This window comes from Ambystoma mexicanum, chromosome 6q, assembly GCF_040938575.1.
Source record: "Ambystoma mexicanum isolate Mex_15411 chromosome 6q, UKY_AmexF1_1, whole genome shotgun sequence".
Lineage (NCBI taxonomy): Eukaryota > Metazoa > Chordata > Amphibia > Caudata > Ambystomatidae > Ambystoma > Ambystoma mexicanum.
Window position 1 is genome coordinate 1,641,090,708 of NC_090937.1, and position 24,056 is coordinate 1,641,114,763.

The window sequence follows — 24,056 nt, forward strand, 5'->3', positions numbered from 1 at the left end:
TGATGGTTAATAATTATGCCTTATATGTAATGTCTTGGGAGGATAGCTCAGCGGCAACGTGCTCTTCTTGGAAGCAAGACGACACGGAGCACGCAGGTTCGATCCCCGGGTCCGTGCTTAGAAACCTCTGGGTATTAAGCGCGTTATAAATAACCTATCATATCATATCATATCAATGCACATATCCTATGACTGGGGAGAAAGGACTTCCATTCAGTTCTTTGATAGTCGGCAGGCAGTTTAGTTTAGTTTATTTATTTGTATTGCACACCTGGCCTTAAGGCATCTGGGCGCATTTCTTGAAATGTACATAGGTTACAGAAAAGTAGAACAATACAGGTACATAATGGCATATTAAAGTTAACAATACATAATGTAAGCAATAGATTTACAATTTACAAAGTGGTACAAATTTACAGGTAAGGTTAAAGTATTTATAAACAACCAGATAAGGTTCAGCTTGCTATTATTCTAGCTGGCAAGTGGCAGCTTGATCCTGCTCAAAAAGGCAGTTTGTGGCCTTACTCTTCAAATAATGAAAGGCAGGTTCTGCTCTAAGTGAATTAGGGAGTGTCATGCCTGCATGCCCTAAGCCCAAACATCAGAGACCTCATGCTCACACTGCCCACAGGACAGCCAAACCGTTCTACACCCACTGGAGTCTCTTCAGCAAACTCCCAGGGAAGCGTCCTTTTTAATAAAAGCACGCACGGTATAACATTATTCTTTCTTTATGTATATTGTCAGACACACAGGAGATTCCTTCTGTTCCTTTAAATTGGAACATGTCACGTGGTTTTGTTGAAGACGTATGCGTTTACGCGAGTCTTCACGTGACTTGTATTTAAACCCAGAAGGGTTTCGGGTTCCTTGCTTCTGATCGTTTTTCCATTGAAGCTTGGAGTTGTGTCCCGCAGCTTCGGTCTATTTCCTTACGGCTTTACAGCGTTTCCGTGGGCAGTATTTCTCCTCCCATTCTCCCGGAGGAGCCGGCTGACTGTACTGCCAACCTTCCACCGCAGGCCTCAGCGGCGCAAAGCAAGTCAGCTTCCTACGCTCCTTCCATCTGGAGCAGTCGGCTCCTTTATTCTGCTGACATTTCCACCGCGTTCCTCAGCGGTGCAACGTACTCAACAACACTCCATTTCCGCCTGGAGTCGTCGGGCGTTCTCTCACCAAAAATTACATCGTATTCCTCTGCGGTGCAACATACAACAACCATCAATGCTCCTTCCCATTTGGAACCATCTGCTGACCATCACACCGCATCACGTGTCTTCACAGTGCATAATCAGTCTTCTCAGCATGTCCACTCTGCCAGAGCAAGCAAACCCACTCCAGCTCCCATTGCTTTAATTCACAGGGAACAGGGGAACAGTAGGCTAGCTATTCTAGTCAATAGCTTTTCTCTCAGCCTGTCGTTCTACTCCATCCTCACTGATTCATTAAGGGCTTACCTGTCATCTCATTAAGGGACCTTGTCTTTCCTTCATCCAATTCCACGCTACCCTGAGTGCACCAACCCAACTCTAGTGCGGCCCTCGTTCCGTTTGGGTTAGTTCCCGTATTAACAACCTTCCCTATTTCGTTGTTCCTTGGAGGACCTATGGACTTTGGTTTCTACTGGGGACTGTTCCTATCACAGGTTAGTGTTGTTTAGAAAGATTATAACATTCAGTTTGGGTTTGGTATATACTAAAGTAATTCTCATTTCTTTTTACAGTCCTGTGATCTTGGTCTCTTACACGCCCTTTCCACTAATTACTCTCTTTAGCTGTCATTTTCACCCAGCTAGAGAGTGACATTAGTTGGAAGGTCTGATTCTCAATGGACGTCGTCCTATTCCTCTTCGCTACAGGGCAAGTCCAATTGTATCCTTTTCCATCAGTATCCTTTCATCGGTATACTAGTGGTGCTGTAACAGGGAGTGAGTTCCATTATTTAGCTGCAAGGACTGGGTAGCTAGAAGCACCTGCTTTCTGTAGCTTAAATCTAGGCAAAGCTAATGTTTAGGTCTGGGCAGATCTTAGAGGACGTGTACCGGTGTGAGGGGTGAATCAGTTGACTAAATACTTAGGTGCAAGATTGGCCAGGCACTTGTGAGTAAGTACCAGGGTTATGAGAGATATTCTATGACTAATCGGTAGCCAGTGCAGACTGCGTCTAGTATCAGAGATGTGGAACTCTTTAGCTGATGCAGTTGTTGCACTTGAACACTAGGCCTCCTATTTACACTCATTAGGCACGTGTGAAAGCCTAAGCCTGTTCACTGCCTGGACTTGATGGATGTGGGATCTTATTGTTGGAAGACTGAGTCTGTGCTGCTCCTGTTGTGCCATTTTCAGTTCACCCCAATATGAATGGTCTCATGTTGCAATGCATGTGCGGTGTTTCTTTGGTGTGAATCGTCTCATGTTACAATAGTTCATATGTGTGGTGCTTCCTTACTGTGAATTGTCTCATGGTTTGATAGATAACTCTTTTGCATGAAGGAATTGTGACAGATTACTTTTGTGTGTTTTCTCTGATGCTGTACCAGGCTTTCCCTAATGAATGTTTGAAAGCCTTGTCTCATTCACTTTTATATAGTGTCTCACCTCTGTCTATTCTCTGATGCTTTGCCAGGATTTGCTTCATAATGAAGTCCGTCTCATATTCAGAAGATGTATGTGGCTTCTCACTAGTGTGGGTTCCCTGCTGCTACAAGAGAGCACGTTTACGCTTGCACGCCTTGTGGCATTCAGAACCTTTATATGGTTTCCCAACAGTATGATGTCTCTCGTGCACAGATAGACTGCCCCTTGCTTAAATATATGTTTTCAAATTCAGAGCATTTGTATGAGTTCAAATCAGTGTGCTTTTACCCAAGTACCAACAGACTTCCCTCTTGCATAAAGTACTTGTCACATTGTGACTATTTGAAAGTTTTCTCACGAGTGTGAATTCTCTGACTCTGAATCAGTTTTTGCTTTTGTCACAGACTGAACATTTATATAGGGTATCACTAGTGTGTGTTCCCTGGTCATACAAGAGACCCTGCTTTTGCCAGAAAGCCTTTTCACATTTAGTACATGTATATGGCTTCCCACCAGTGTGTAGTCTCTGATGCTTTATCTAGGAGTGCTTCGTAACAAAGGCCTTGTTACATTCAGTGGGCCTCATTACGACCCAGGCGGTAAGTTACCGCCTGGGTCGTACCCTTACCACCATGGTGTAAACTATGTTTACACCATGGTGGATGGCGGATTTACCGCCCCATTCCAAATCCCCATTTCCCATTTTACCCTTCCCCATTCCCATTTTTGCCCCATAGGGCATAATGGGAGTGGGGAAGGTGCTAATTACGCCACCGTAAATTACGGTGGCGTAATTAGCACCATGGTCCCTTAGCGCCATGGATTTTAACGCCTGCAAAAAGCAGGTGTTAAAATCACCATGGCGCTAAGGGACCTTGTAATCAGGTGTTAAGGGTCGGCGCCGTTTACGGCGCCGTTAACCCCTTAACGCCTGACTCGTAATGAGGCCCAGTACATTTATATGGCTTCCCACCAGTGTGTTGTCTCTGATGCTTTATCAAGGAGTACTTCCTAATGAAGGCCTTCTCACATTCTGAACATTTATATGGTTTCTCACTAGCATGTTTTACATTGTGATATAGAAGACTCGATCTACACTTGAAAGCCTTGTCACATTCTGTGCATTTATATGGCTTTTCACCAGTGTGTGTACTCTGATGTACCAATAGATCACCTTTTCTAATGAAATCCTTGTCACATGCAGAACATTTATAAGGTTTCTCGCCAGTGTGTTTTCTCTGATGTTGTATCAAGGATTGCTTAGTAGTGAATGCCTTGTCACATTCTGAACATTTATATGGTTTCTCACTAGCATGTGTTACATTGTGATACAGGAGACCTGGTTTAGACTTGAAAGCCTTGTCACATTCAGAACATTTATATGGTTTCTCCCCAGTGTGCTTTCTCTGATGTATTAATAACGCACCTTTTGCAATGAAAGCCTCGTCACATTCAGAACATTCATATGGTTTCTCCCCAGTGTGAATTCTCTGGTGTATTGATAAATCACCTTTCATAGTGAAAGACTTGTCACATTCTGAACACCTATGTGGTTTCTCATCGGTGTGCATTCTCTCATGTTGCAACAGATGAGCTATTTGCTTGAAAGCCTTGTCACATTCTGAACATTTATATGGTTTCTCACTAGCATGTGTTACATTGTGATACAGGAGACCTGCTTTAGATTTGAAAGCCTTGTCACATTCAGAACAGTTATATGGCTTCTCCCCAGTATGTTTTCTCTGATGTATTAATAACGCACCCTTTGCAATGAAAGCCTTGTCACATTCTGAACATTCATATGGTTTCTCCCCAGTGTGATTTCTCTGGTGTATTGATAAATCACCTTTTGTAGCGAAAGACTTCTCACATTCTGAACACCTATGTGGTTTCTCATCCGTGTGAATTCTCTCATGTTGCAACAGATGAGATATTTGCTTGAAGGCCTTGTCACATTCTGAACATTTATATGGTTTCTCCCCAGTGTGTTTTCTCTGATGTATTAATAACGAACTCTTTGCAATGAAAGCCTTGTCACATTCTGAACATTTATGGGGTTTTTCATCAGTGTGAATTCTCTCATGTTCTGACAGATGATCTTTTCGCTGGAAGACCTTGTCACATTCTGAACACCTATGTGGTTTCTCTTCGGTGTGAATTCTCTCATGTTGCAACAAATGAGCTATTTGCTTGAAGGCCTTGTCACATTCTGAACATTTATATGGTTTCTCCCCAGTGTGTTTTCTCTGATGTATTAATAATGCACTCTTTGCAATGAAAGCCTTGTCACATTCTGTACATTTATTTGGTTTTTCATTAGTGTGAATTCTCTCATGTTCCGACAGATGATCTTTTCGCTTGAAGGCCTTGTCACATTCTGAACAACTATGTGGTTTCTCATTGTTGTGAATTGTCTCATGTTGTGACAGATGACTTTTTTGCTTAAAAGCTTTGTCACATTCTGAGCATTTATATGGTTTCTTCCCAGTGTGAATTCTGGGATGTACTAATAGAGGATCTGTTTGCTTGAAAGCCTCGTTATGTTCAGGCAATGCACCCTCACCCTCCATCGTGTGGATGGTTTGTTTAAATAGTCTCTCCTTGGATGAAGATCCGTGTCACATTCAGTGCATTTATACAATTCAATCCATACAGTATTTCCATGGGTAAGTGTCACCAGGCGAGGCACAGCTTTGCAAATATACGTGGAACCTCAAAGAGAGGGCAGGCTAGGATAACGTACAGAACTATGTGCATAATGAACTGAGGCTTCTGTTCATAAAATGTTTCTCTCTGGCTGCTGCTGTTGCATCATTAACATTTACTACAGACTTACACTAGAACATGAATAGCATTGATTCTGAAGGAGTAGCACTGTAGCAACCACTTGAATCAGTGTTGAGAACCTTTCACACGATGTGCTGATCCACGTGGATGAGATGTGGTAAATATTTTCTACAGAGATGCACTAAATGAAGGTACTCGGTTGGCTCTTTAAGGTGGCAGTCCGTGTCATCTCCTCTCTCCTGTCTCCCCAGCATGGATTCATTGGTGTGGCCTTAAATGGCCCTTTTGAATGAAAGGTGTGTCAGTGCTGGTACAATTGTCTCCAAGATTGGAATATGCAGAGAAGACCTTCCACAGCAATCATGGGGAGAGGGTTCTTTGACCAACATTTTCAAAAAACAGTTCACTTTTCCATGTTTGCTCCTTTTCTCCCTGTTGGACTGATAAAGAGAGTCTGGTGTTAGTTTTCCATGAACTAAAAGAACAGAAAACATATTCTGAATCCAATATACTTGACACATTGGCATGAGCTAGGATTAACACTGACACCAAGACACATGTTACCAATTGACCATGCAAACATCACAGATTGAAACTGATGTCAAAATACTGGACAGCCATTGACTATCAGCATCAATAAACCCAGACACCAATATAAATGGGACCCAGTGACCTTTATTGTTTCCTTCAATCACAGGCTCCAGGGATTCTGTGGCAGGGAAAGAGATCAACCAGTGAAGACCCGTCTGGTTGCAGATTTGTGCAGAAACCATGGCACATGGTAGGCTGGGGAAATATGTCATGATTTCTTTATAATGAGGCATCCGGCTCTTCAGAAGAAGAACATCACTGGAGAATGTCAAAACACTCATTATTTACAAATAACAAGACTTGGAGCATACAAACCCATATGGTGTAGAAAAGAGGACATTAGCACGATTTAGACACACTGCCAGTTTGTGATGACAAACTTTGTATATACTATCATTGACCCTGAAGAACAAGACCATCCTGATAGATTAGGGGCAAAACACAGGCATCTAGGCAAATGCACTGTCTTCAAATGAGAGACTAACAGATGGCATTGGAAACCAGCATGGACGGAAATAACATGCATCACCTGTGTTGCAGGAAGGGAATATTACGGTGAGTGACTAGATTTCTTGGCTTGTCAGTGATCCATATTGTGTCACCTGCATTTGCGTGGCACCTAGAAACACTTGTGCACAGGAGCGTTATAAATGCCATATCATATGTGAATGCCCCACATGTACTGCATCCTGAGACAGCCATGTTGGCAGGGACAAGAAGACGCAGGGAAACGGCCTGCCAAAGGTGGTACCCCATGCCAGAAACAAAGCCACTTGCAGCACATGAACAGGGGCCACCCCATGCAACTAAACCAGGAAGGCTCTCAGATACGCTAGTCATCCCGGTCACCAGTTGCTTCTTGTACCTGGGAGCATCTTAATGACGTAGAGAGCTTCTGCTTGTCTCCTGAGACAAGCAAAAGTGTGCTTAATATGCAAATTCAGAACAATGGAATTTGGATTAAACTGTGAAAATGAAATGGTGCATTTTTTTTTATTTATGAAGACATAGGCATCTCTACGAGTTTGGAGGCAGCCATGCCCTTAATATGGCATGGCTGCCTCCAGACTCTGGTCCGGGTTGCCTGAATAGGGAAATACCAGGCCATTCTGACCTTGGAGGGCCAGGTATTTCCCTATCCAGGGAACCCGGACCCGGTCCATCCCCATTCCCATTGGAGCCCCCATAGGGCTCAATGGGAATGGGAAGCATGCTAACAACGGACCCGTTAATGATGGACCCATTGTTAGAAGGATGTGCCACTCGCGGGACCTGCTAAGGACGTCTGGTAAAACCAGACGTCTAGAGCGGGTCCCGCGAGCGTACCTCGTAATGGGGCCCATAGGGGTTAACTGCACCAGCACCTTTACTGGCGCCGTTAACCCCTTACCGCCCCTCTCGTAATGAGGCCCATAGTCATCTATGAGGTGGAACATCAATCACATATAATACCAAGTTAATAGTGAATGTTCATTTGTAATAGAGTAAGTGCACCTGTTTGACACTTATGAAAGGAGTTGTTTACAAATCAGTTGGGATTTTAAAAATTTCATTCTGAAGACATGGGACCTCATTACGAACCTTGCGCTCCCGTAATGAAGGGAGCCGGTACGGGAGCGGCCCCCTTCATTACGGGAGTGCAGATTACGAGGTTACCTTTGCGGGACCCAGATCAGACGTCGGGTAAAACCAGACGTCTTTTCCGGGTCCCTCAAGGGGAAGAGGGAGGTAACAACGGGACACTTGTAATGTGCCCGTTGTTACCTCCCTCCCCATTCCCATTGAGCCTTATGGGGGCTCAAATGGGAATGGGGAATGGTTCCTGCAAGGAGGAATTACCGGGTCCTCCTATGTCGGAATGACCCGGTAAATCCCCATTGGAGGAACCCGGTAATGGAGCCCGGTTTGGAGGCAGCCATGGTGCTAATAGCACCATGGCTGCCTCCAAACTCGTAATGAGGCCCATGGTATCCTCTATCATTAAAATCGATCTTTTGCTCACAAACAAATTGGAATAGGTTAATTAACTAAATATATCCGATTGACATGACATCCATAGGTTAATTCGTAATCTATAACACTTAGACACATTAGTGACCAATGCTGCATATGTATGATGCCTTCAGCTGCTTTAACCAAAAGTCAAACCAGTTTTTAAATCATGATTTACCATTTAATGCCAAACTACCACATATATGGCGGATCGCAGCAATTTGCTATGCAAATGCACTGGCAGTAATTATTGAAGAAATCTAATTATTTTTTTAAACATATTATACTAGAAGTAGGGAGCAGTAAACCATGGTGTTTTCTGCCTTTTCTTTATTTTGATCGAGCAGTCATGGGTATACACCCTGATGTTTTCAAAAATTTTAAAATTGAGTCTTAGTTATTTTATTTCTTTTGTAATACGGCACACGATATCACTGTGCACATGATTAGCTCCTGAATCAAGACTTGCAGATATATCTTTTATTTCAAAACATCAATCCAGTAATACATGTCATTTGTTGGGTGTTTTTCGTTGAACTGCATTTGATACATGATTAGGATCCCAAAATATGGCGGCTGTACGAAAGCGGAGCAAGAAAGAATAGAGAGACTCTGCTGTTCGTCATGACAACCAGTATAAACATCCACGTGGCACTCGACTGGGCGAGCCGACGCGAGTGACATGGACGTTGCACTTTTCAGGTAAGCCCTTGGAGAATAGACGGGAAGCAAGCTGTGGTATTTCAAAAATGTGGGATCTGTCGGGACGGAGTTAAGAATAATTAGAACGTGGGGTATGTGCCACAACTCACAAGGTTTAGACTTTTAATATATGTGCCGAACACGCAACGTTTAAGGGATGTTTATCGACATGCTATTCATTTCGCCTTCTGTTCTAAAATGCTGTGAAACAGAAATGATAGGGTACAATGCACTTGCACGCGCATATGTGCTAAGATCAAAATAGAGGAATAACACTTTGAAGAACCGCTGATTGTAAATTATCCACAACAATATATTAGATTTTGTAATAAACAAGGCACTTTTAAAACCTATGTACAAGAATGAATAACTAGGTCAGTATATGAGGATACGCACTATTCACACTGACACTGTCTACAAAAATATATGAATAAAAGAACATGCCTTACAGGTGGGATTGAAACCCAGTGACATACGAAAGAGATCACCATCATTCACATGATCACATGAGGAACATTAAAATGGATGGTAAGAGCATGTGTTATACACTTAGAAAGTGGACTGCACTTGACCTTACCTATCATTATCAATATGTGCAATGAAAACGAATACATGTAAATACATTTTGCTTTACAGTATTAGTAAATATTATTTTTCAATGGATAGTATTAAGTAATTAGAATGGTTGTGAGACAATTACCATGACTTAGACATGTGACATGTAACATGCAGTTATTTTTGAGTTTCATTTGTATATTTTTTCCTTCTTTTTTCTTTGCATTTTTTATTTTTATTTTCAACTTCCTATACAATCCGACCTGTTACCCCTCCGTACTCTCTGTCCATACATGGGGAAACAAAATGTTTTGTTTTCACCTTGGTCTATCATTGATGCAGTGTTTATGATTAATGCCCCGTTTTCAGAAAGGCTCTGTTAGAGCCGAAACACGTGTCAATAAAAATGGGCTCTCCTATGGGAGATTTATGAATTGATACCTTTACTCAAGTTGTCTTATTATTCTAATAATTAATAAGTGTGGCGCAGTCCCTGTGTTAAAACCCGGTACAAATTCTCCCAAAACCTCGGAGGTGAGGTAGTGGTTCCTCCGTCTTTGCTTTCACACCGACGCAACATCACCAAATTGCATTTTTTCAAAGAGGGCGAAAGACCGAAGAGTTTGACCCCCGAAAACTACCTCAACTTCTACTACAGTATGGATTAGCCCAGAAACCAAGATATTCATGACTCATTCCACTCGAGCACAGATGTGCAGCATTTGGCAACGCACAACAAATGAAAGTGGTGAGAAGGAGAACTGTGGGTCGTTCACCTTTGTCACCAATGTGGTGAGGCATGGAAATGATGTGTGTATCTGACAACAGTATTCTTTCTTCTGAACCACTAATAATCTGTCACTTCCTATCTCCCCTTTCAAACCCACATCACTTCTAGTTCCTCCAGTGTGACAGGCATGGAAAGAGGACTGCAGACATGACCCACGGCTCTCACAGGAGCCATGTATGCTCTGAATTTCACAAGAGCAGCAGTGTATGTTCATCACTGCTCAGAAAATAAAGTGCCTCCATCCCCCTTCAAACAAGAGGAACAATCAGTACCAGGCAATAACCCCAGACAAAGTGTGTGCCACTCTCCTGTTCCATCTTTCTCGGTATGTTTGTCCCTGATCAGACGACACTTACATTGACTCACATGACAGGGGCGCTCAGGGTCCACCGACATAGGACTGTGGGGCTCAGTTAAGCTTAAAGCTTCTGCAACACAGAAATAAGAGACACACAGCAGTGACTCCAGGCCTTCAGCAAACACCTGCAAGGAACAGGGGGGAGGCACCAGCATGCCATATCCTGGTCACAAGTCACACTGCTGCCAACTGCTTCCCAGGACATTTGCTGCAGTTTGATGGTTCAAGAGGATGCCATTTGCGTGAAGGTCTTGTGAGGATGGAGTACTTATTGCTCAGGTTGGCTTTACACTCCGCGTCTCAGGAGTGAGTAGGTCTGGTGCTTATGGCCAGGGTGGGCAAGTGCTTGATGTATGCAGGGTTAGGGCAGGGTTAGAAATTGAGGGGAGCTGGTAGCCATTTAGCTCCTGCTTGCAACCTAGTAGAGCCAGGTTAGCTTGGCACCAACAGCTACCAGGAGCTACTTCTGGATCCCTAGACCAACTGATGTTGAACAAACACACCTATGTGAATTTAACTCTGTATGTTCAGGACAATCTATAATTAACAATTAGAACACATGTATACAACTTTTAAAGCTTTAAGTTTAATAAATAATGGACAACATTATATATTTGCATCTTATGTGGAAGTTATGGGGAATGCTATATACTGGCTTGCCGTTCTCCAGTGGTAGCTCCTGGTCACTGGCTAATGAGGGATACCCAGGAGCCACTTTTAATTCCTGCTTATCCAATCCAAACTTGTTAGGGGTACCTGCGACTAGATTTAGCATGTTCATGATCTTTGTTAGATTTATACGAACAATAGGGGTGCCCCTTTGTGCAAGCGTGAGAGAGGGCAAAATATACTTTTGAAACAGATCCAAACAAGGTACCCACGCGATAGACAGTCCTAATTTCTGTCGATTATTTTGGTTATATCTCCAGAATAATGCAAAAGGAATGTGCTTTGAAAAAGTCACATAAAAGGAACCAAAGAAAAGTCTTTAGAGTACAAATATTTAATAAACAAAACACACTTTATACCCAAATCACTTTTTACATACGTTAAATGAAAATATTGAAAAAGAAAGAAAAACATAAAACAAAGCTTTCATAATATATACATAGATTCACAAAGAGGAGTCTATTCATCAAAAGCAATTTGGATACATTTCGACAACTTAATTGAGAAAAAGTCCCGGTAAGAAGCGAATTGTTCCTACAGAATAGGGAATACCAGGGTGTATGAAAAATTACCATGATAAGTAAAGAGAGATATTAGTCAATCAACTGAATTTGTATGGTTATCTGGCAACGTGTAGTAGAGATCGTAACTTTGTTCCCAAAGTGTTCCAAGACAAATACGGAACAAAACACATGGATAACACGTTACCGGCGTGCCAAATGGGCATCGGTAGTTGGAGCCCATTTGGGCTTGATCCTTGTTAGACCTATATATATATACATATATATATATATAGGCCTACAATAAGTTCACTTTACTTAGAAGAAAATAAATAGTCCTGTTAAAATCGAAAAAAAATTCTGTCTCAATTTTGCAATTCAGGAAATAGACATTCAGGGCCGATTTAGAGGTGCATGCAAAGTTAGGAAAGTGTTTTTCCTTGCTGGAACAACATTTTCTAAACAGGTTCATCTTAAATCAGTAAGTATTAGTTTGGATTACGATCCGGTACTTTCATGAAACATGTGAATACTGTGCTTTACGGCTTGCCATCTCTATTGCCAATCACCATGCATGTGCAGCGTTCATTGCAAGGTGTCTCTCCTGCCTTTACACTCTCTGAGCACTAAGATAGAGAGGTACTAACTCCCAGCACTGGGGTAGATGTCGCTGGTGAGAGGTTGCTTTATTCCCAAATCCTCAGAATCTCTTGAAAAACAATATTTCTATTAATGTGGCTTCAGAGGGAGTCTATCTGGGTGAACGTCATTGCAGCAGCCATCTTGCCTGCTCCGTGTTCAAAGCTTTCCGATTGGCCAGAGGATAGCCTAAAACGGCCCACCCCAGTGAGCTGGCTGACAAAGCTGGGCAGCTCCAAAGGCCAAAGAAGCTTGTGATTGCCTGTCTCTGCCAGACAAGCATGCAGGCCGGCTCACCAGAGTCGCTCTCTCTTTCCTGCTGCTATCCCGATCACCGGACATACCGTGAAGGTAAGACTTTGCACCTGCTTCCAGCCTGCGCATCAGCTGTGCCCTGCAGTGTATTGCACCACCGCTCAATATGCCTTACATGTGCCGTCATTGTTCCCTCACCCAAGCCCACCTGATTCCTCCCACCTCCCTGCTCATGGCCAACAACAACCGCCCAGCAACACACAACCAACTTCTTCTCAGAACACCCCAGCCCTGCAAATACTCGATTGCCTTCCGCTTATGACCATAATGTTAATGATGTTATTTATATAGAGTCTTAATCCAAAGCGCTTTACAGAGCACATATTTACATCAAATAACACCCAACCAAAATTGGTACTCATTTATCGACCTTGGAAGGATGAAAGGCTGAGTTGGCCTTGCCGGGATTCGAACCTGAGACCTGCAGATCACACTTAGATGCCAGCAGCGAGAGCTGAACCCGCTGAGCTATCTAACCAGCCTAAGACAATGACACCAACCTAGTCCACTATGTAAACCTTACCAGTTCCGTGCACCGCCAGACACCCCAGCCTACCACCTTCCTTCCACCACTCTGACAACAACTTCCAACAACCCTGTAGACTCTACCCACATGGGCACTAATTGCCAGCTACCTGGCACACCCCAACACAAGATCTATGCCGACCACATGCTCTGGCTACCTAACAGCATACATACAGCACCTTCCTTCTCCCCTTGCCACTTCACTTAATTTGCGGCCTCTGTTTATTATTTTGAGGGGCCAAACCCGCGAGTCCTGGGTCAGTCTCACAGGAACGACCGGGGCATTGGCAAAGGGAAGAGGTCTAACACTCACCTCATGAAATCTTCTTGGAATGGAAGGTCTCCCTGGTTTATGCCGCTCCCTCCACCTAGAATTCTCGGGGCTTGAGCTGCAGCTGAGAGACAAAAACAGGGGCCCAGAGACAGGGGCCGATGCCTCACACGAGCTCTCCAAACCCGCCCCGGCCAAGAAGCTCTGTGCTGCTGAAAATAAACTGCGCATGCGCGGAACGGCCCTATCCACCATCACATGCTCGGCCACGTGCCAAGGATAGTCTCCAATAACCTAGGCATGCGCGGAAAGAGCGGAACCACCATCACATGCCCGGCCACGCGCCCTGAATAGACACTACTGTGTTACGCATGCTCACGAAAGACCGGAAGCACCATCCATGCTCAGCCACGTGCCCGGACAAGACCCGGTCACGTGCGCGTACTCGGGGAAAGAGCGGAAGGACCATCACATGCTAGGCCACGTGCCCGGGAAAGACATGCTCAGGCAATACACTAATCCCCGGTATGTTCTCTGATAGGAGACTCCACTTCACGTTGCTCGCTCAAACTCTCAAACTCCACACACTTATCTCTGGTAACAGAGCTGCACTTATGCAGCCCCTGGAAAGCAACATGGAAGGGCAGAGGGAAGAGTTATCTCTGTCCTTGGCAGCCAATGCGAGCATCACCCATTCCATTCGGGCGCTACGAGCCCCGCCCAAGTTTAAGTCTGCATTATGGGACTTGTGCTAATGGAAATAAAATGACACGCGTGGAAAAGATGGAATCAACATCACATGCTCAGGAAAGACAGGAATTGCTGCCACGTGCCAAGGACAGACACTAATCACCATTATATGCTCGGGAAAGACACTAAGCAATATCATATTCTCAGGAAAGACACTAATCACTAGCCTGTTCTCCAATGCCAACAAATGCCAACATGACCTGCAGAAGTTTAAACGTGCATTCTGGGACTTGCAGTCCTAATTTTTCCCCATTATAAACCCAGCACTACAAGTCCAATAATACAAAATAAATATTGGGAGTAGTGTCTGTTGTGACCACGTACACAACAGTGTCTCCCGAATGGAATATGTTGGCATGTATGCAATACTGGGGCCAAAGTTTAAACTGACTGTGCCCCTACACCCCCTTGTGTTGTGTTGTCTTCAGGTGACAGCCGGGAGGCCCACCAGAAGCAGATAGACAATTTTTGAAGGTTTTACATTTGGTGTTAGAATCCCTTATTAAGGCTCTTGGATGACCACGCTGGAATTACATATAAAATAAGTAATATAGATGGCGCAGATTGCTAAAGTAAAGCTAGAGAAAGACCACATCACTAATCTATGGTCCTTAGATCCATATATATTGATTAAATATTGCTTAACTTGATGTAGTTACTCAATTCCTTTCTCAACTTTGGTACACCCCTAGGTTGGAAATGTTTAATATAGTTTATATTTCTCTCAACTTTGGGGGTCTGCATTAGTGTGTGCCATAATGCTGACATGTTTCATTACTCGGTGGCATTAGCAGAACTTCTTCAACTTCAGGAGGGATATTGCTGGCCAAAGGAATTAAAAAATGGGGGATAAAACTTTCTTGTGTATAGGGTACATCAAGATCATACATTATGGTTTGGGCCTATGCAGGAGGAAAGCCTTTTCTTACTGGAATAGAATAATTCTTATTCCCACTCCAAACAATGTAGCTGGAAACATTCCTGGCCTTTATGATTCTGGATTGCTTCAATAGCTACTGGTGTTACCTCATTTAAAGGAATTATTGAGGGATCAGACACAGGGAAATAATATAAACACACCCTCAAGCTATTCTTGTTGGATTTTCAAAGAGGAATACTTCAGTTATATTATGAACAGGATTTTTTTAAAATATATTTTTGAGAGATACACATGGTAATGCCCGAGTGCAATACCAACCTAAAACAGTCATGTATTCCCCATCGGTCATGTTCTGTATGTAGTCTTCCGGGGAGATTCTTGCCTCCTCAATACACTTTGCAGATACTATTATGTATACGTTTTTTCTGAATTCAAATCAAGATAAGAGTTGTGGATTCAACCATGTTTGGGGATGGGAACGATCAAGGACCCCTGGAGGGTGTGGAGATATGATTTACTAGTCCCTGGAGATCTGGTAACCAGGTGGCCAGGACACAGCCATCGTTATTGGATCCAGTTCCTGGGGGTGGACCAGTGGGGGGGGATCACTTGGATGAGGGGTACTTGGGGAGTGGAAGTGGGACACCGACGGGTGAGACGCGGTACCCCCTCCCTTATAACGACTTTTTCCCATCCAACCCAATAGGATACTTAGAAATTCTACCCCCCGCCCTCATTTCCCGGAAACAAACACTTTCATGCACCACGAAAGACAACGAACTAACACCAGGGCCATTTACCTGACATGTCCCAACACAAGGTTCAGGTAGAGTCAGGCAATTGACAATAAGCACACACACATGATTGCACTTTCCCTTACCCACACGGATAAAAGGCAGAAAACAAGAGCATACTGTGAGCAGGGCCAACAGCATGAGGAAGCAGCTATTCCTGACCGGAAGTTCAAACAGAGACGAAAGTGCGACCTGAAAGGACGACAGGATTTACAGCTGGCATGTGGAGTAGCAAATGGCAACGGTGCACAGGGGCCTCCCACATTGATAAAACAGGCGGGGAGGCATGCTTGCTACTGTGGTAACTTCCTTGACTCCAGAAGTGAGACAATCCAATGGGTTCAGCACAGCCGGTGTGCCAGAGAAAGCTGATTGCAAACTGGACTGTGTTGAGTCCAAAGTTGCAAACGGCAAGATTGTATAAACTTGTGAACAAATAGCTTGTGTGTGACAGCTTGAAAGAAAGTCCAGTGAAGGATCAGCGGCAGAGTAAAGGACTCTGACCGGTCCCATTTGTTAAAAGTACAAGTACCAGAAGGCTCTCCAGAAGCCTCTAGGATAGGCCGGCGTGAGGAGACAGAGGGGTTATACAAGGGTTAAGTCAAACCGCTTGTACAATCGAAAGTCTCTGGCATGTTGACAAAGAGGAAAGCCTGGCTAGGCCTGAGATCCAACCTTAGGAAGAGGGAAGAACCTAAGGGGTCTAAAGAAACTGTCTTATGAACTGTGGCAAGTGTGAACTCGGCGATGTTGCGAATTAGGGATGAAAAGTGATACACCCGTGAACATTGTGTCGACAAGAGTGAACTTGGCTGAGGGTTGTCCACAGTGAATGGTTGTATAAAAGGTATTCAATATTTCAAGCTGTTGATAACTTGATTGAAAGGCCATAGTGAATCCAACGGAGGGAGGCCCACGTTGCATGAAGGATCGGAGCACGGCAGAGGGGGATCCTAAGGCTGAGAATATTCACCCTGTGATGATTTATTGAAGGAAGTTCTGTTCGTTATTTATGGCACATCAGGTCCTCTGTGGCAAGGGACTTTGAGTGAAAGAGACTTGGCCACAAAAGGCTCTGATATTTTGGAAACAAACTGTATCCTCGCGCTGAGTAGCCTCAGGAGTGTGCTGTGCTCAGGAGTCCTGCCTTTTCCCATGCTAAAAATGTGGGGCAGGGAGACCCCAACTATACTATCCTGACTTATCATTTTGGGAACACTTCTTTCTTTTCTGGTGAACATTATCCCACACTATTTTGTAACTTAGCAGTAAGGATTGGCAATAGGTTTTTTAGTATAGACCCTTTTTTATTTGGCAAGACGCCACTAGGACTGCCTTATTATTATTTGATGGTTATAGCTTGCTCCCATCTTAGATTTAAGTTTAGGTTAGGTGTTTTCTCACCCTTTTATACAGTTTAATAAACACTCTTGAACTGTGATCACTTGAGTCTGTCTTTACTGTTGCCACCATGAGTTCCTTACACTGGTCAGGGGGATGGGGAACATCAACAGCTTCTGGTCACGGTCCAAATACCTTGGACACTGCAGGAACTGCGGACATTGGCAAAGGAGTTTCCCAATACAAGGGAGGAACCTCAATGGTTTGTAGAGGAGCTGGAGACAGTAATATTGTGTTATGATCCATCATGGGCAGATATAAATCAGATAATGCGATTAGTGCTGCCACCAGAGGCGAGACATCTATTTTTTTAAAGGGCGGCCTGGCCAGCCACCAATATGGGCACAGGAAAATCTGTGGTGCAAGGGAGAGAAAGAATAGTCATGACAGTGGTAGAGGTATGGCCTACAAAGACTGATTGGGTAAATAAATCGAATTGTAAACAGAATAAAGGCAAATCTCCTGCCGATTATTTAGACAGACTGAAGGTAGTATTCACATAGCATTCTGGTACTACTAAGCCAGAGGAAACAGCTCAGGAGGCTATAGCAAATTAGTTTGTGGCAGATTTACTCCCGAAAGTACAAGCACAGCTTGTGAATGTGTGCATAGGTTTGCAGACTACGCCGTTCATTGCGTTGCTCGCCAAGATCAAAAGAAGGAGACATTTGAGAACAAATGTATGTCATTACAAATGCAGAGTTTTCAGGGACAGGGACAGCTGCAGGGGGCAGAACACTATCAGGGAAATCAGGCCCTAAGAGCGGGGAGACAATCTTTTTGGATTAAACCCGGCTTATCTATCTAGCCACATCTCCTGGCTCCCTGTACAAAGAACACTGAGATCTAATTATTTAGGTTTTCTTCAAACGCCTCAGGCCAAACTTGGCATAGTGGCACAGGGATCTTTTCGCTACATGGCACCAAGAATGTGGAATGCTCTTCCTCCAAACTTGAGATTGTGCCAATCCTTGGAAGCTTTCATAGCTGGACTTAAAACACTTCTGTTCTGCTGAGGTGAGACTTTATCTCTGACTTGTTGAGAATCTGCTTCTTTGTCTTCTGTTTCTCCTGATTTATGACTTTGGTTTTTATGTTTTTTGTATTGAATGTTGTTGTTGGTGCCACTATGCCTCTGGGCCTGTCTTCGGCCCCTTTTAAATAAATATAAATAAATAAATAAACAAATAACGAGGATGCAGCTCAACATCAGTGTAAATGGCATCGAGGTGACAGAATGGGAAGCCTAAGCTGATCTGGGCCTCCAGATGCTTTCAGGACCACTTCAGGGCTCAAGGAAACGATCTGTCAGTTCAGGGCGTGCTCTCCCAGCTTCAAGAGATTCTGGTGCAGAGTAGCAGGTCCTGGTCCACAGTAAGAGCCACTCCCAATGTGCCCTGGGAGTGTGTAGGGGACAGAGCTTTCAATTGCCTTGTATTGCTTCTTCTTCAACACAGTGGTTGGGGGCTTTGGGTAGTACAACTCACACAAAAGAAGTCCCTAGGTGATTGGACTAAAGCTAGCCTACCTTAGTGGTCCAATTCCTATTCTTGAAATAAGTGGCCTTTGCCCTTCTGACATCCAATGTCTTGGCAAGTTCCAAAGGAAGTTGAGGGACATTTAGAGCATGTGCGGTGGTTAATTTCACCATTGCGTGCTTTCACTTTTTACGCACCCCTCCAACAACATGCACTAGTTCATGCTTTGGTTGTGTTTTTGGCCAGTGGCCATGCAGTGCCTTTTTCGTCTTTGCACTTTTTTTTAAATGGCTGCTTCATTTTTCGTTTCACTGAGTGCTCAGCTTTCTGCCTCTGCCTCACTCTGATTGGCCTTCCTTCTCCACTTCAAGCCAATTAGGAGCTGTAAAACTCTGCTCTAACTCCTGCGCCACCCTCCACTATCCCTCTGGCTCTTCTGGAACCCTCATGTCGATCACCGTCCCCTGCACCCACCCTCCGAAGACCGTCAAAGATGTTGCGCTGCTCCATATTGCTACACTTAACTCTCGCTCTGCTGTCAAACACTAGTCTGACATCTGCAATCTCCTTGAACTCATGGATCTTGATGTGCCCACCCCCCATCATTTGAGATATGGTTCAAGGACAGCTCTGTCATGAGCTTTCACACACTCCTCACTTAAGGATACAAGATCCTCTCTTTGCCCAGGCCCAAGGGTACAGGAGGGGGAGTGGCCCTGATCTTCCCAGAATGGATACCTGTGTCCATCATCCCTACTCAGGCCTATTACTTGTTTGAGTGCCATGTCTGCAGGCTCTCACTCTCTCCTAAATATTCTCTGCTTATGGCCACCATCTATGGGCCACCAGGACAGTCCACTCTCTTCTTCTCAGAATGGGCTGACCTGGCCTACTCTCTACTTTCCTCCTTCTCTCAACTCCTCCTGCTGGGTGATCTCAACATCCATCTGGACTCTCCTGACTCCTCAGAACCCTTCTGCAACCTACGCAATTCTCTCTCCCTCTCTATCTTACCCTCTGGCTCCACGCACACTGCTGGCCACACTTTGGAATCTTTCATCTCTACTGACAGCCCTCGCTCTATCCCTCTCACTACCTCTCTCTCTTGGACGGAGCACTCTCTTTTCTCATCACACTTGAAGTTCTCCTCTTGCATCGACACACCCGCGTGGCCACTCGATCCCAAAGTCAACAGACCCATGAAAAGAGTGACTTTGGATGCCTTTGCCTCCACCTACTCTCCACCTCCTACTCCTGTAGCTAACTCCCACCCTGACACAGCCCTCGCTAACTTCAATCTCTCTATCTCCAACACCCTTGATACTCTTGCCCCCCTCATGAGGATCTGCCTGAAGCCTTCCAAAAAGTGCAACTCTTGGTACGACTCCTTCTGGATAACCTTAAACGCAAGTGTAGGGCAGCTGAGCAGAAATTGAATTTGTCGGGCCGACCCTCTGAAAAACCAGCCTGCTGCCTACTTCAAATGGTATATTGACTCTGCATCCACACCAAGAAAAGAGTCTTTATTGAAGCTTGCATCTCTGTGGCATCAAACAACACAGCCAAACTTTTCAAAGTTTGTAAGGAACTTGCTAATCCTGCAGCAGCCTCCTCTTCTGTCACACTCACCCAGGACATTTATTCAGCCTTGGCTGCACACTTCACGGCAAAAATGCAAGATATCTTTTTCTATCTCTCCTCCACACCACCTCATTCACCAACATCTCTGGAGTCTCCCTTGGCCCCTCCACCAATTCTCCTCTCTTCTCTCACTCCCATCACACCTGATGAGGTCTCCAGACAAGTCCGGTCTATGAAGGCTTCATCCAAACAGGTGGACCCCTGCCCCTCCAAAACCATTAAGGACAACATTGACTCTCTCATTCAAGCCTTGGCTGATATCTGCAATCTCTCGTTTGCCACTGGAGTGTTCCCAAATTCTCTTAAGTACTCCCTTGTGCGCCCTCTACTTAAAAAACCCTCAGCCGACCCTCCATCTTGGCCAGCTACTGCCCTATCTCTATCACCCCTTTTCAGGGCTCACTCCTGGAGAAGCTGGCTATCTCTCAGCTCACCCTCAACACTGAAACTGCTGGTTGCATCCACGGCCATCAGTCTGGCTTCAGAGCATCCAGAGGCACGGAAGCTGCTCTTCTGAACACCCACGAAGACCTGCTCTCAAATCTCGACACTGACACTCCCTCTGTCCTCATTCTTCTTGGCCCCTCCTCTGCCTTTGACACGTAAACCCCAACATCCTGATTGCACATCTGCATGACACCCTGGGAATCACAGGTCAGGCTCTGGCATGTTTAACCTCCTTCCTTTCCGACCGCCCATCCCAGGTGGAACTTGGGTCCTTTCTCTCTTCTATCACACTTTCAACCTATGGCATTCTCCAGGGTTCTACCCTATCCCCCTGGTTCTTCATTATCTACATGGCTGATCTTGCAAGTGTGATTGGCACTTTCATCTCTAACTTCTAGTGTTATGCGGATGACATGCAACTCTCCTTCAGGCTACCCTCAGCCCCCTCCTCCACCTCGCATTGGGACCCCTGCTCCCGCTTTCCCACTTTTACTCTGGCTGGTCTCCCTTGGACCTGCACCTGCAGTAATCCTTGGGGTAATCTTTGACTCCACTCTCTCCTTCTCCACTCACATTTCAGACATCTCTAAAAAGTCCAACTACCAGCTACACCTCCTCAGAGGTACTCTTCCTTTTCTCACCTTCCCCCAGCGGCTCACTGTCTCCAGTGCCCTGGTTCTCTCAAGGCTGCACTACTGCACTACTGCAACAGCCTCTTTCTCAACCTGCCTCTGCTCTGCACCCTTTGCAACTCATCCAGAACAGAACTGCAAGACTTATCCTTGGCCTCAAACCCAGGCACTGCATCTCTCCAGTGATGAAATCCCTCTACTGGCTCTCTATGGCTGCAAGGATAAAGTTCAAGCCCCTCTGCTCTGTCCACAAGGCTTTCTGGGGCCTGGGACCTACCTACCTGCACCGATGCTTACCTGAATAATATCCCTCCAGAGTCCTCCGCTCATCTACCTCCAAAATTCGGCGAGTGAGCCGGTTCTCCAAGCAGAGGTTTGGAGGGAGATGTTTATCCTTAACTGGGGTCTCCCTATGGAATAGCCTACCTGCCGCCATCTGTCTTGTGCCTGATCTCCTTAATTTCTGGAAACTCCTTAAGACATTCCTCTTCTCTTCTTCCTTCTCTCTCTTTCTACCCTGCTAACCTTTCTCTCTGCTCTATCCCTCTCTCCCTCCTTTTCTGCGCAGCCTTCTGACTGGACACCTGGTGTACCTCAGAGTCTCACAGGTCCCTGGAACCCTTGTCAGTTCTCTCGTACTTGCCTCCGGGCTTTGCACTTGCCTCATCGTTACTGCACTGGTCAATGACCCGTGAGAGTGGCACATCTCAGCACTTACCCCAGATTCTGACTGACTGGGCGCACTTGGTCGCCTCTACCACCCACCCAACCCTTGCCGCCACCTCCCTTATCCTGCACCTGTCTGCGCACTTGCATGATCTGAATGGACCATGCTTTGGAGACCGCCTAACTGTTTTTCCCTTGTCTCCCCTCCTTGCATGGTGGTGCCTCAATGCACTTGGAAAAACTGCAGAACCGTTGTTAGACCCATTTGTTGTTATCTACACTGTTAATTGTATTATATGCACTTGTTCCATGCACCCACACTGCTCGTGCATACTGGTATCTCGGGAGGATAGCTCATGGGCAACACGCTCGCCTTGGAAGCAAGACAACACAGAGCAACACAGGTTTGATCCCTGGGTCCGCGCTTAGAAACCTATGGGTATTAAGCGTGTTAGAAATAACCTATCATTTCATATCATATCGTTCAGAAATTCAAGGGCTCTGCATGACTGTTTTTACCCCTTGTTCCCTCCCTCCTTGAAAGCTTTGAAACACTTGCTTTGTGTATAGGCGCTTTACAACTGAACCATACCATACAATACCATTAAGGAGAGCACATGGCAGAGAGAAACAAAATGATGGACGTCTTCCTCCACTGAACAAAGCCCCCTGGCCACTCTATCCCCACCCCTTCCTTTTTCACTAGGATCATAGGCCTTTAGAAATTCAGCACACTGGTGTGAGGCTATGCCTTTTGAATGGGTGTGCTCCTTTGATGCCTGTGCCCAGGGCCACTACCTGGTGGGTGGCAGGCTCTGGTGGAGGGCATTAACTGCCCACACAAAGAGATCAAAGAAGAGGCATGGTAATTTAGGTACCACGCCCTGTCATTTGGCAGGGTCAGCCTGTCTGGCCCAAATACACATCAACTTCCAAAGCTTGTGCCAGCTCACAGGAGCTCACTCATGTGTGATATAAAATTGAAGGTGGCTGCAATGATTAGAAGTAGTGCCATGCACCATTCCTTAACTCAGACATAGCTTTATTTTAGAGCTTAACCTGCTCCCATCATGGGCTACTTATAATCATCATAGTTTTGGTAAAGGAGGCATATCTTAAATGCAGACCCTGTGTTGCAGATATTTTGATGTTACTGCAGCTGTAAAATAGGCAACTGTGACCTCTGAACCTACTCTGTGTCACTGGTAGAGCAGGCTCTGCTAATCAGGATACAGAGATACTCCCTATGCTTCTGGCATGAGGTATTAAAGGGAATCCGATTAGCAGATTACCCTTTCAGAGATGGTATTGCCGACTGTGAAGGCATAACAACAGATTCAAAGGTAAAATAAAGAGACTTATTAATTCAAATGTCAGGATGGTAAAAGGCCTTACTTGCCTATGCTAGGGTAGGACATCCCTACCTGAAGAAAACTATGGATAGTTTGAATCAGTGAGTCCAACTTCAAAGTCTGTCTTTGTCCAAAACCTATGCTTGCCCTCACAACTACAACCAAAAAGTGTGTAGGGGTATCAGAAATAAATGGGCCAGTGTTCAAATCGAGGCACTGGGCATTTTCCAGCAACAGGCTTGTTCTTAGCTCCCTTTCCCCCATGTTCAAATAGCAGTTTCACTGGATTGTTTCAGGGTTCCCTTCCTCAAGGTCAACAAAGCTTCACAAGATGGTCTCGGGGTTCTCTTCCCCAAGTTCAACAAAGATTCACTGGATGGTTTCGGGGTTCTCTTCCCCAAGTTCAACAAAGATTCACTGGATGGTCTTGGGGTTCCCTTCCCCAAGTTCAACAAAGTTCCACTGGATGGTCTCGGGGTTCCCTTCCCTAAGACTTGAATACAATTGAAGCGTTCTTTCTTGGTATTCGGCACAATTACTTTAACTTTCACACATTGGGACTCTCTGGTCTAGACGCACTTGTCAGACCACACGGTCCACCTCTCACAGGTCACACAACCAGAAACCCCACCAGGTTTCTTCAGGCTCCCACAGGTTCCTTTGCACTTTGCTCCTTTCCCGACATTCACTTCTTTATGCATGTTTGAGCCTTCTTACGTTGCTCGCCTAGCCACCTAGTTTTATC

General features: G+C 45.0%; 1 protein-coding gene across 1 annotated transcript; it reads right to left on the reverse strand.

The window, feature by feature from the left end:
* Positions 1-237: 237 nt before the first annotated feature.
* Positions 238-13,479, reverse strand: LOC138516949 (zinc finger protein 268-like). Its single transcript, XM_069632427.1, has 2 exons — positions 13,313-13,479; positions 238-5,803 (listed from the first exon to the last, which is right to left on the reverse strand). The coding sequence occupies exon 2, from the start codon at positions 5,144-5,146 to the stop codon at positions 3,482-3,484; it is 1,665 nt and encodes a 554-aa protein (XP_069488528.1). The 5' UTR covers positions 5,147-5,803; positions 13,313-13,479; the 3' UTR covers positions 238-3,481.
* Positions 13,480-24,056: the final 10,577 nt, after the last annotated feature.